Source organism: Phyllostomus hastatus, unplaced genomic scaffold (genome assembly GCF_019186645.2).
Source record: "Phyllostomus hastatus isolate PE091 unplaced genomic scaffold, TTU_PhHast_1.1 phas_scaffold_1066, whole genome shotgun sequence".
Taxonomy (NCBI): Eukaryota; Metazoa; Chordata; class Mammalia; order Chiroptera; family Phyllostomidae; genus Phyllostomus; species Phyllostomus hastatus.
Genome location: NW_025334004.1, coordinates 13,261,101 through 13,273,371, shown reverse-complemented (window position 1 = coordinate 13,273,371; position 12,271 = coordinate 13,261,101). Strand labels below are relative to the sequence as shown.

Sequence of the window (12,271 nt, the reverse complement as noted above, 5' to 3'; positions counted from 1 at the left end):
CGCTCTCGCTGCCTCTGCTGCTCCTAATCCAGGGGAGCTCGTGGAGTATATGCCCCTGCACTTGACTGTGGGACAGGCCTGACCCTGCCTGGCCTCCGAATCAAGTCTTAGTCTCTGTGATTTCTGTGGGAAGCCAGAGGAGGGCTGGGATAATTGTGCTTTTCTACAACCACAGGGTTGGATGCCACGGCCTGAAGCCCTAAGCCACAGCAATCCAGGCTGCCCAGAGGGCAAGGAAAGCAGGTCCCCAACAACCTTGGGGACGTACGAGGCTGGACACTGAGCACTCATGCTCCCTTTTTGCCAGCCTGGCCTGTTTACCCTCTGGCCTGTCACACGTAAGTCCCGGTAAGAGGCTTACAGTTCTGAGCACCTAGGTGGAAGCAATTAAAAAGCAAAGAGAGAGGCAAGAGGCTGGGCAGAAACAGCCAGCAGTAGCCCCCTTTCCAGGCTGAAGCACACGGGGACCCTGACCACAAGTTTTCATCCGCACATCTGCATACAGCTATCCAGGGAGCGCCCTGGTTTTTGGAGACTCACTCTCTCCACAGATATGGCAGGGGGTCTGCTTGTCACTCTGGGCCCCAGATGGCATGAGCTGAAGTGCTCCCTCTGAAAGCTGTGCCCCCACCCTCCTGGAAGCCCCCTTACCGGTCACAACGGGGTATGTCTGCGTGCCTGACACGTTGCTGGCCAGCTCAGGGTTGGTGGATGCAGATAGACTCGACTTGACTTCATCAAGCCCAGGGGTCAGGGCTGGGAGGGAGTACTCGTTCCCCTGGGAGGAGAGAGAAAAGAGACAGCTCTCTATTGACGCACACACTCGGAGAAAGGGCTCGGTGTGCAGATGGGGAGGAGGACCGGGGAGCTCTCCCAGCTGGGGTGGAAGGAGATGGCCAGGCAGAGGGAGGGGCGGGCTGGAGAATGATGCAGAGTTTCGTGTGGGCGGATGCAGACCTGATCTTGTGAAGCCTGGGTACAGCCTATACCTGGTTGGTGGTTATCCAAGCACCCTTCACATTGCTAGAGCAGCTCCTGCCTAAAAAGGCCAGAGAGTGGAGTGTAGCAGTGAGGATCCTCTGCTGAGAGGCAAGGGGTGTTTTAAGGTCCCCCTGGGGTGGAGAACCTTGGGGAGGAGGGGCGGACTGTGACACGATGGCAGAAGCAGCAGGAGCTGGGGGAAGGGCCCAGTGGGGCCTCCAGCCTGGCACTGCTGGGCCGGCTGATCGGGTGCTGGCGCCCCCTTTTTAAAAACAAACAAAGACAGCCCCACGGGCCCCTCGCTCTCTGCCTGTGCACTGGGGTATGAAATTGGGGAGGGGGAGAGTCCACATGGCTAACAGAAGGGTGGGAGGGGGCCAGTCATTGACTCTGAAAGGGTGTCCTGCCCGAAACACTCGGGTAATTGCCTTTTTATTGCAGCCACCGCCAAGCCAGACCCCAGAGCTGGGCAGGCCAGGAGCCTGCACAAAGCAGGAAAAGTTGCTCTGATTAATATTACGTTAAATTAAAACTGATTTTCTGCTCTTTCGGGTCCGTTTTTTTCCCTTCCACTTCCTGGCCCCCCCAGAGGACCCCCTCTCCTCCCTGGCTGGACGGGATTGCCTCGTCATTTCCAATTCCTTCTCGTATTGATCTTCCTGTAGAAATCAGTTTTGTAATTAGCTGCAAATTAGGCCTTCTACTGGGGGTGAAGCTGCCCCCTGATTTATCACCAGAGTAATTCGCTGTGATCGGAGAGAAATTAAAATGAACTCAATTAGGCTTCGGATTTGCTTTATGGGCCCTGCTCCGAGTTTCAGGGGGAAAAATGACTGTGCTGGTGTTTAATAGTCTAATGAAAGTAAATAAAGGTTATTCATTGTAATACAGCCGGGGACTCGGGGAGGGTGCACCGAGCAGCCTGTCTCGGCCGGCTCCTCCTTTGTTGGTTTATGGCTCAGGGCACCTTAAAAAGACTTTTGATTTTTGTTTTATGAAGACAAACAGCTTATGGGATAAAAGGACAGGCGGGGAGAAAGGCGAGTGGCTGCGAGCCGCCGGAGTCCTAGAGCGGAACTGCGCTGCGTGAAGCTGGTGGGGCTGCGCTGGCTCGTGTGCGCGCGCGTGCTGGTGTGTGCCCTGTGTGCACGCGCACGCGCAGCGGGGTGTGTGTGGCGCTGCAGTTGTGGGCCCGGCTTGGACTGTGGTTGAGGGAAGAATGGGGGTGTGTTTGGCATGTGCACTGTGGGCTCCACTGAGGTGCGGGTGGAAGGGGAGCTGGAGGGCGCTGAGCTGGTGGGCGGAACACTGGGAGTGCTATGGGCTGAGGGGAGAGGGAGTTGGTGGGTGTGGCGGTGTGTAAACACGTGCACATGGGGCAAACGTGAGGAGCTGGGAGATGTGTTTCCACATTGTGCATCACGCAGGTGGGCTGTGGGCTGTGTCCCGTGCTGTGTGTTCCGGACTGGGGAGCAAGGGGCAGGCACAGCTGGGTGAGAAGAGTGCCATGGGTTGGCACAGACTTTCTATAGGACCTATGGAGATTTAGGCAGGGGGCACGTACATAGAGTATGCAGTTCCTGAGTACTCTATGCCACAAGCAGGTCAAGGCAGGGCCAGAAGGAATCTGTTAGATCCCATGTCCAAGGCCTTCATTTATACAGGGGGAAACTGAGGCTCTGAAAGTGTTAAGACTTACCCAAGGCCATACTCGCTCCGAGAACTCACCATTTCTAACTACCACATACCACATGATTTGTCCTAACTCCACTATAATGTCCTGTGTGGGCATGTTCACAGGGGCCACACACGGTGCGATCACATGCAGCACATGCAATGCTGGGTGCGCACACAGCTGATCCCCGTGCACGCGCTCCAGAGGCCTGCCCTGCCCAGATCCTTTCCTCTTCTGCACGCAGCAAGCGCCTTCCTCACCTGTTCTGACTTGATGTGCTCTGATGCCTGGAAGACGTCAGGGTAGGAAGGACGCTCAAAGACCCGATCCAAAGCTTCCAGCTGCTGCTGGGTGAAGGTGTCAGCTCGCAAGTGCTTCCGCAAACTGTCCACGCCACTCTGGGAGTCTCCATTGGGGACTGAGCCCTCGGACACATCTGGGGGACACATGACACTCGGGGCATCAGCACAGGCCAGCAGAGGCACAGAGTAGTGCAGTGGGCAAATGGGGTACCTGGCTTGGTCCCTGGGGCTTTGCAACCCTGCTGGGACCCCTTACTCCCAGCTTTGAGGCTGGAGGGGCTGGCCCAGGGCTGGCCATGCCTCAGAGATCTGGCTGAGGTAGCCAGAGGCTCTGAACGAGCTGGGAAGAGACAGGGAGGTTGTCCCAGTGTGGGGCCAGAGGACTAGACAGAGGTGGAGCTACAGGGGATCTCAGGGGCCATCTCCCTTGAACTCCTGTGCCCTGGCCTGGGTTGGCCTGGGGGAGGGGCTGGGTGTCTGGGACCGGCATTGCCCAGCCTGTGGAGAATTGAACTTGGCTTCAAGATGAATATCAGTTCCACTGGCTCCAAGGGTGGAAAATCATCAAATCTCCGAGGCTGAGTGTAACATGGAGACTGGGTGAAGCAATTAACTTCACCACTGGAGGGGGTGGGGGGCGGGACGTGAAGCCAAGCTGAGGCATTTTGCTTGCGTTGTGCCAGGACTGAGATCGAGCAGGAGGACAGAGGTGGCAGGTGAGCAGTAAAGTACTAACTTGGGCAGAGACTGCAGACAGAGTCCTTGTGGACGCTGTGCTGCCCAGGCCGCCCTGCTCAGCCTCCGTCCCTGGCCTGGACTCTGGCCAGGCCCCTACCAGAGGCCAGTTCCTTGGCCACCTCATTCCTCCTGTGGGTCTGCACAGGGAGCTGAGACTCGCTCCACGCAGGAAAAGCCACAGCACTGCCATGTTGCTGCCTGCTCCCTGGTGCCGCAGGCCAACGCTGTCCACATCCCGCCCCACCCAGGCTTTCTCACCATGCTGCTTCCCCTGCCTCCCCACCCCTGCCCTCCCGCATCAGGCCCGCAGGAGTTTTCAGGGTACACAGTGGGCCAAGCGCCTACTCTGCCACCTCTCCTTGGACCCCCACCCTGCAACTTCCCTGGACCAAAGCTGGGTCCTCCTCAGCCCTAGCTTGGCCAAAACCCCCAGGGCCTTGGGCCTGGGCCCAGCCCATGTTGTAGGGCCCAGGGTGATCCTCTGGGACTGTTATATATATATCAGTTTATAGTGATTATACGATATGATATAATCAATACTGCATTATATACAGTAACACCATACAGTATCATTCGTGAGAACATAGAAAATATTACATATTGATTAACCTCGACCTGCAGCCATCCTCTCTTGCTGGCCTCTCATATGGAGAACGGGGGTCTGCTTTCTTAATGGGACCCCCTGTCTTCCCTGCACTTTATTCTGGAGAAGATGGGAAAGCAAAGAGAGTGTGTGTATGTGTGTGTGTGAGTGAGTGATGGGGGTGGGAGAAAGAGAGTGAAATGAAAACCAAGATCAAGTCCAAGGAGGACAGACAAACACAGGGACAGTCTCAATGGTATTTCTATATTCTCTCTGCTCCTCTGGACACAAAACTTGGTGGTTGTGTTTTTTTCTCTGTAAGCCTCCGCAATGATTTTCTGTCTGAGAGGGTATATGCCTTTCTTTATACAAGTTTGGGTGTGACATATTTATTTCTCCCTCTTGTGTGAGTATTCTCCGAGTAGATGCATTTCTACGTGTGTAAACATATAAGTGTCTAGGTATGTGTAAGTGGCAGACTGAGAACTTTCTTTGAAAGATGGGTGTGTGTGTGCGCATGTGCGGTTGTGTGGGGAGCACGAGCCCATGTCCCCTGTGTGTCTCCTGTCCCTGCTTCTCTTCCACGGATGTGCGGTCATCCTAGTCCCACCCCTTGCAGCTCTTTGCATGTTTCATTGTGTCCTAATCCTCCCCTGCTAGAGTCCCCCCACCTTTGGGGAAAGCCTGGCTATAAGGACTGGGGGAGGCAGCGGGACTGTCTTTGTGTGAGGTTATTACAGTGTCACCAGTGGGCCCTGGGCAGTAAAGTGTGCATCTGTCTGTGAGCGGATGCTCACACATTATGTGCATGGGTGTGTGCATGTGTGTGGTGAGACTCACGCCGTGCCCCTGAGTAGATTTGTGACTATGCCTGTGTGTGGCTTGACTAAGCCTGTGTGTGTATGTGTGGGTAGGAGCTGAACTGAAGCTTTGTCCTCAGGTCACTGGCTGGAGGAGTCTCTTTTCCTTCATTTATTCAGGGGCCCTTCAGATCTTGACAAATCTGTCACTCTAAATTTGCGAGAGATTATGGTGCTCTCTCCCCAGCCCGCAGAGAGGTGATATATGATATCTGCTGCCCCTATTGATTGCCTGATCTGGTGGCAGAGGCCGGCGAAATGAACTTGAAATGAACATCATGCCTCAACTCATTGTGCGTATAATACACTACTTAATCCCACATTTTTCAGCCGCTATGGAATTCAATTGATCAATCATGTTCCACTGATAGTACTGTTTTAGGGGTTATTGCTGCTCCCTCCACTCACTGACCTTTTTATTTATTTATTTTTTTGTATACTTGGGCCCTGGTGATGAGACAGGTTACAGAGGCTGCAATGGAGAGGAATGGGGAGGGAAAAGGAAAGGCGAAAGGAAGTCTGCTACTGGCAGAGATGGCAGTGGGAGGTGGGGAAGGGGAAGAAGAGGAGGAAGGGGGTGGGGAGAGGAAGAGAGAGAAGGTGCTAGAGGAGCAGCAGAGCAAACTGGTGTGATGAAAGCACGCAGGGAACCCCCAAGAGAGGCTGCTGGAGAAGTGAGCAAACTCCCCCCCAAAGGAGAAGGACGGCGACAGGGAGGGGGAAAGGCAGCAGTGATGATGAATCATGAGGAGCACAGAGAAGTTCAGGGGGATCGGGGAGGTGAGCCAGGGGGGCAGGGAGAGGGCAGTGGCATGAGTGGTGGGGGACAGGGAGGCAGCCCTCTCAAGTCAGCCAAAGGGCCGAAAGGTTCTCCTAGGCTCTCTCCAGAGAACCGGGTGGTACCTGCCCTCAGCTAGAGAAGAAAGGGGGGAATGAAGGTAAGGAGGAGTGAGGAAAGGGAGTTGGGAGATGCCTGAGAAAGGGCGAAAAGAGAGAGGAAGAAAGGGAAGGAGATTCCCACACTAGGAGCCTGGGGCGGCACTGGCTTGGGTGAGGGCACTTGCCACAGGAATAAACCCAGCTGGCTCTGCTTCTCCATAAACCTGGGTGTCCAGCTAAGGAGGGCAGCCCAGGGCCCAGATGAGGGTAGGGAGTGGTTGAGGAGGAGAAGAGAATAGAGGAGGAGCAGAGAAGACAAGAGAACATGGAAGAACAGAAAAGGGCGAGAAAATGAAGCAGTTGTTAGTGCCGACCATTTGGAGAGACCCTCCTCAGGAGAATGGAGAGAGACAGAGAGAGAGAAAGAGCTCAGAGTGGGGTTTCCCAAGGGTAGTCTCAGAGGTGACAGCAAGGAAGAGCGTGGAACCGGGCTATGACACAGCTGCTAGGCCCAGGTACTGAAGTGCTCTTTGGCAGAGCAGGGCTAAACTAGAGGAGGAGGCAGAAGCGGTCCCTGAGTGAGCAGGGAAGGAAAGGGGGTGAGTAATTAGACAGTGTCCTTCCCCGTGTGAGCTCCCGTGTGCAGGGACCGTGACCCACGCATCTTGGGAGCTCCAGTGCCAGGCACGGAGCTGGGCATACAGTTGGTACTCAATGAATGACTTTAGAATAAATGAATGAGGTTCTGCTGGGGAGCACTCAAAGCCAGACCCCTGGCAGAAGGTCTTTGGGCTGTCGACCTGACTGGCTTGGCAGCCTAGGACACCCAGTCCCTTGTCAGGCAAGTCCCTCTCATCCCAGCTATCAGAGGCCGCTGGGTAGACCTATGCCCCTCTTCACTCATTCCCACTGCTTAGCTTCTGGCAGCATCAACTCCGGTCTGCAGGAGGCCCTTCCTTCTCTCATCCGCACCATCCTGCCCACCTACAATGGCTGTCCCCAAGGGACAGAGAGCACTGTGTTCCCAGTGCAGAACCTTGGAGCTGCAGAACTGCCATCCAAAGCAGGTAAGAGAGGTTGCTTGAGAATGGGGCCCAGGCGGCCTCTGCTTTGGACTCCCCACGCCAACCCCTGGTCACAGAGAGCAGGGTCAACGCAAAAAATGGGTCTATTTGCCCATGGCGGGAGCTGGTTCCAGGGAAAGCCTTTCCCAAATGATGGGAGGAGGCCCTTGGCCTTCACCTTGATGGAATCAGAGGCCCCTTGTCAGGACTCCAAGAAGAGGGCTGGAGTATGGTGGCCATATGTCCTGAGCTTTCTGGAACAGTTCTGACTTCCAAAATCCTATCCTACTCTTGGGCCACAGACTGAGGTTGGAAAATGTGGTTGTTGTAGTTTAGTGAGACCCCACAGAGCAAGGAAGAAATGGTGTGCTAGTCGGTCTGCACAGGTGAAGGATTCGGCCCTGTTCTCCCGCTCCCCCCTGAGCAGCCACCATCCACTAGCAGCTCACAGTACTGAGAGCTTATCACAAGCCATTGCTGAACTTTACACAGTTTATTTAATCCCCCTACCAACACCCCTGGGAGGTAAATGCTGTGATACCTATTTAAAGATAAAGAAACTGAGGCAAAGAGATGAAATAGGCCATGCAGCTGGCATATGACAGTGAGAATTTGAATTCAGGTCCGTCTGAGTCCAGAGCCTGCTCTCTACATCATTTCACTCTTCTGCCTGGGTACCAAACCCAGGGGCCCAGCTGGGGGCCACCTGGCCCCATCCAGGACATGGTTCCCCTCCCAGTATCCCCATTTCTCTGCTTTGCATGCCCCCTATGCTGAGGCTGCAGCCTGTGGCCCCTGAGCTGGCTGGGCACAGACTGTGCCCAGAGTGATTAGGGGACACCTGGTGAAAAGTCCTCATTTCACAGTAATGAAAACTAGTGGGGTGGGCAGTGAGGTGGAGGAGGGGAGATGGCAAGTCCAAGGTCACACAGCCAGGTAGTCTCAAGCCTGGAGCCCATTCCAGGACCTTTGTTCACTACAGTGTGAGTGCGTTCAAGGAGAGTGAACCTCCTCAAGTCCTTTCTGGAACAAGGCAGATATAAATAAATTAATCAAATTAAACGAAGTGCTGAGTTAAAACTTTGACGTATATTATTCTCTCAAGGGGAACAAAGGCTCATATTGTCTTCTCCTCTAAGCACTTTGTATTTGCTTAGCAGTTAACAAAAAGGTTTCAAAGACCTTAGGTTATTTGGGTTTCTCAACCACTCTCCAAGGTAGGTGAGGATTATAACCCCCTTTTTACTGGTGAGGAAGCAGAGGCTCAGGGTGAGGGAGCTGAAGATTAGATGAGGGTCAGTGGCAGCTCAGGGGCACGTCTACCAGGGAGCCTGGCACAGGGAGGGTGCTCCGTGGCCAGGTGTGGACTGAGCATCAGCTCGCAGCCTCCAGGCAAACGAAGCGAACAGCAAAACCAAAGAGCATCTTGGCTAAAAGGAGAGCTATCCGCATGGTGATTTGCATCTCATCTAAGTCTTTCCTTATCATGCACGCTTTGTACAAGGAGCATGCACCACTTCTAGAATCACTAACAGAACCTTTTGCTCCTCAATAAAAAGATCTGATCTCCTCACTCACTTAGGTTTGTCTCTCCCCATACATGCCTGGGTTTCCCCGGAGCAGAGGTCTGTACCCTCACCTCTCTGACCTCAGACTGCAACCTTCTCTCCGGCCAATCATAAATAAGGTTGTCCAGTGAGGTCTCAGCAGCTTGGAGAGGGGGACAGTCACCGAACACCATGTCTAAGGGGTGAGGGTTAGGGACAAGGGATAAAACAGAAACGTTCTGTCTTCCTTGTGTGTGGACCTTCTACCCAAATTCCCAAAGCAGTCACCGCAAGGGACAAGAGAAATTCTTAAGCATTGACCAAAAGGGAGGTGGGGCAATGGTAACAAACAGAATGAAATATTGTCCGTTTCTTGGTCAGAACGTGCCCAGGTTATCAAAGTCTACAAGATTAAAATGGGATAAACAGAGGCTGCCCACCAAATCCCAGGAAGTAAGAGCTAGGCATTTGACGGGACTGTCTTAAAGGATACAGTAAAGGGCTACACTCATTTCAGTTTTCTAACACCCAACACAAATATCTACCTGTCATTGGGGAAACTGCCAGTATGAGGGCCTTCACATATGCTCATTAAATCCATTTACCATTACAAGGTAATCCTTATTCTCATTTTCAGCTGAGAGGCAAAATTATTTGTTCAACACTACCAAATTTGCTTCCTTCGTCAAAGATTGTTGTTATCAGCATTTATTGAGCACTAACTATGTCCGAGGCAGGCTCGAGGTGATTTACATGCAATCTCTCTAATCCTCACCGAACACTTGCAGAAGAGACACCATTAATTCAATTGTACACAAGCGCAAACAAGCGCAAACAAGCTCGGGGAGGGTTAAAAGCATGTGCAAGACCACATCGCACACAGGAAGCTGTCTTGGGGAAAGTAAGTCTTACTTCATCTGCAGGCCAAAAGTGACCCGAAAAAGTGCTACAGGAAGAAAAGAGAAAACGTGGAGGAGGTGGACACAGTGGGTGATGGGCTTCAGGCCTCCAGGGGGCTGGGGGGAGCAGGAGGGGTGGCTGGGAGCGGGGCTCTGGGCAGACATTTGCTCCATACCATTGTGACCTATGGCCTCTGCCCCCTCTCTCTACACCTTAGCTCCGCTAACACCCCTTTCCCCTCTGAGGGGTTCACCCCCAGGCAGTCCCCCAGTCTCCCCAGCTGCCAGTTGTTGCAGTTTCAAACTCAATTGTTCTCCTCCGTACTGAGGCAAATGGAGTCATTAATTACCTTCTATCGGCTGGGCTGAGTTCAGAATGCGATCAATATCGCCGCTTGTCATTCAGGGCAGCCCGCCTGTGCAGCCCCAGCCCCACCCCCACCCCCACAGCAGCAGGACCACGAAGGTCTGAGCTGCCGCCCTGGCCCTCCCATCTGACTGAGAACAGGGAGTTCTGGGGTTTGGGACCAGGAGTGGGGCTGCTTTCAGACTGGGCACAGAACAAGGATGCATGGAATGGGGAGGGGACACAGGAGAGAGGGAAGGAGAAAAGAGAGGGGAGGAGTGTGAGAATGAGGAGAGACGGGCAGCAGACAGGGAAGGGGAGGGAGGAAAGATGGGAGGGAGAGCAGGCGAGGAAAGCAGGGTGGGAAGTACAAATGGGGAGGAAACGGAGGGCAGAGGAAGAAAGTGGCGCTGCCTGGTGCTGGGCCGGGGCCAGGCTGGAGGTCGGGCTGGCAGAGACCATGTCTGTCCAGGGAGCTGGGGTGACATACCCCATTGCTTCCCATCCTTAAATGGACAATCTGTGAGACTGCCCTGTCCAGGAACCCCAAGCCATGCTGAAGAGGAGGGTGAGCACAAAGAAGCCCTTGGCAATCTGGCTCAAAGACAAGGTTCAGGTCAGCCTTCCAGCTCTGGCACCCTTGGACCAACGGGTGCTCCTTAACCGAGCCCAGCTTCCAAGCACTCAGTGACTTCATGGTAGAATGAGAATGAAAGGTGGGCAGGGGGCCTGGCCTGCTTGCCTTGTCTTCCCGTGCCTCTGGGGACACTAACTGCCTTTGTCGCCCTAACTGAACACTGGACTGGTAGTAACATCTCCTGGTGGAACTCCTAGTTTTGTCGCTTATGTGCTGTATGACCTTGGCCAAGTCCCTTAAGCTTTTCTGGATTGAGTTTCCTCAGAGGTACACCAGAGGGTTGCTAGCTCCCTCTCGGCAGCATGAATTTCTCCTTTCTCTGTGTTCCAATAGCCATCTATCCAAACCTCTATTGCAGAAATAATAATAATAACTAAAATCGATCCAGTTCCCATTATTGTGCCAGACACTCGGCTGAACGTATAGCCACTGATTTAATCCTTACAATAACAGCAGCTAACATTAAGTGCTCACTATATATTAGGCATCCATCTCAGAATTTCACATATATTAACTCATTTAATTTTCACCAGAACTTAAGCGGGAGGGTTTCTATTATTATTCCCATTTTGAAGGCAGGCACATGTTTTTTCATCTGTAGAAACCCCGCACTGGGCCTGACACATAGTAGGTGATAAAAAAGGTCGAATGATTTGTCAGATAGAATTCCAAAAGCAAAGGTTGATAGATTCTGAACTTGCCTTATTCGACATTTTACCTTTTAGAAGGAAAAAGAAGCAACAAAGGAAATTGCTATTCTGGATTTGGTGTCATCATATTTTACAGTTGGAAAGTATCAAGATTATTTAATTCCATTCTCTGTAAGAGATTAAAAAAAAAGGGGAGGCTCAGAAAGGTTAAGCAATTTCCCCACGTCACCCAGCCACTCATCGTCAGGCTGTGAGCTGAGGTTCTCGGCCCAGAGCCATTGCCGCTGTTTCAAGCTGCTTAATTTCGGCCAAGAAGGAAAACCCGATGAAGGGTAAGTGATGGGGATCTGGGGAGAAAGCAAGCATGTCTAGAGTTGACAGTAGCAAAGGAAGGAGGCATTGGACAAAATCCAACTCGAGGAAAGCAAACTGCTCTGGGTTGAGGGAAAGAATAGCCACTCGATCTCATGACAAGAGATTCTAGAAGGGAACACGATTCCATAAGGATTGGATGCTCTAAAAATGAGATTCTGCCTCTGCGAGCTCAAAGAATCACCCTGACACGGTGGAGGGAGTGAGAGTGGGGGAGGGGCGGGAGGAGAAGGGCATTTCAGGAAAATCATCGCCGCTGCACACGAATAAGCTTTAAAATATGATGAGCCTAGATTTTAAAAGGACATGTACACCGAATGGTGGAAGATTATGCGGCCATTAAAAAATCATGTTTTCAAAGAATATTTAATGATATGTGAAAATGCTTCTATATAATGTTAACTGAAAATAGCAAGACAAGCTGTATATACAATATCATTCCAATTTTGATAAAAAAATTATATATAAAATTATACATGCACAAAAAGAAGAGACTGTAAAGAACAGACCAAATTCCAACAGTGGTTACCTCTCGATGATGAGATTATGGGTAATTTTGAAAAATTTACTTATCTTCAAAATATTTTATAGTGAGCATCTATTGTACTTATTATCACACAAAGTTATATTTTTCCCCGTTGTAAAGGACACACAACTGATGGAAGGAGGGGACCATAACCAAGGATGGATGCGAGAGCCTGTCAGGAAGACAAAAGCTCAGAACGAGCTGAGACGACA

At 52.2% G+C, this 12,271-nt stretch overlaps 1 protein-coding gene across 4 annotated transcripts in view; it reads right to left on the bottom strand.

Moving 5' to 3' along the window:
• PAX2 (paired box 2) overlaps positions 1–12,271 on the bottom strand; it is an 87,310-nt gene that overhangs the window by 18,456 nt on the left and 56,583 nt on the right. For all 4 annotated transcript variants that reach the window (XM_045854537.1, XM_045854536.1, XM_045854539.1 and 1 more), the window contains 2 exons: positions 2,917–3,092; positions 652–778 (listed from right to left, as the gene is read on the bottom strand). In XM_045854537.1, coding sequence (XP_045710493.1) covers positions 652–778; positions 2,917–3,092 — 303 coding nt within the window. The remainder of the gene's footprint in view (positions 1–651; positions 779–2,916; positions 3,093–12,271) is intronic.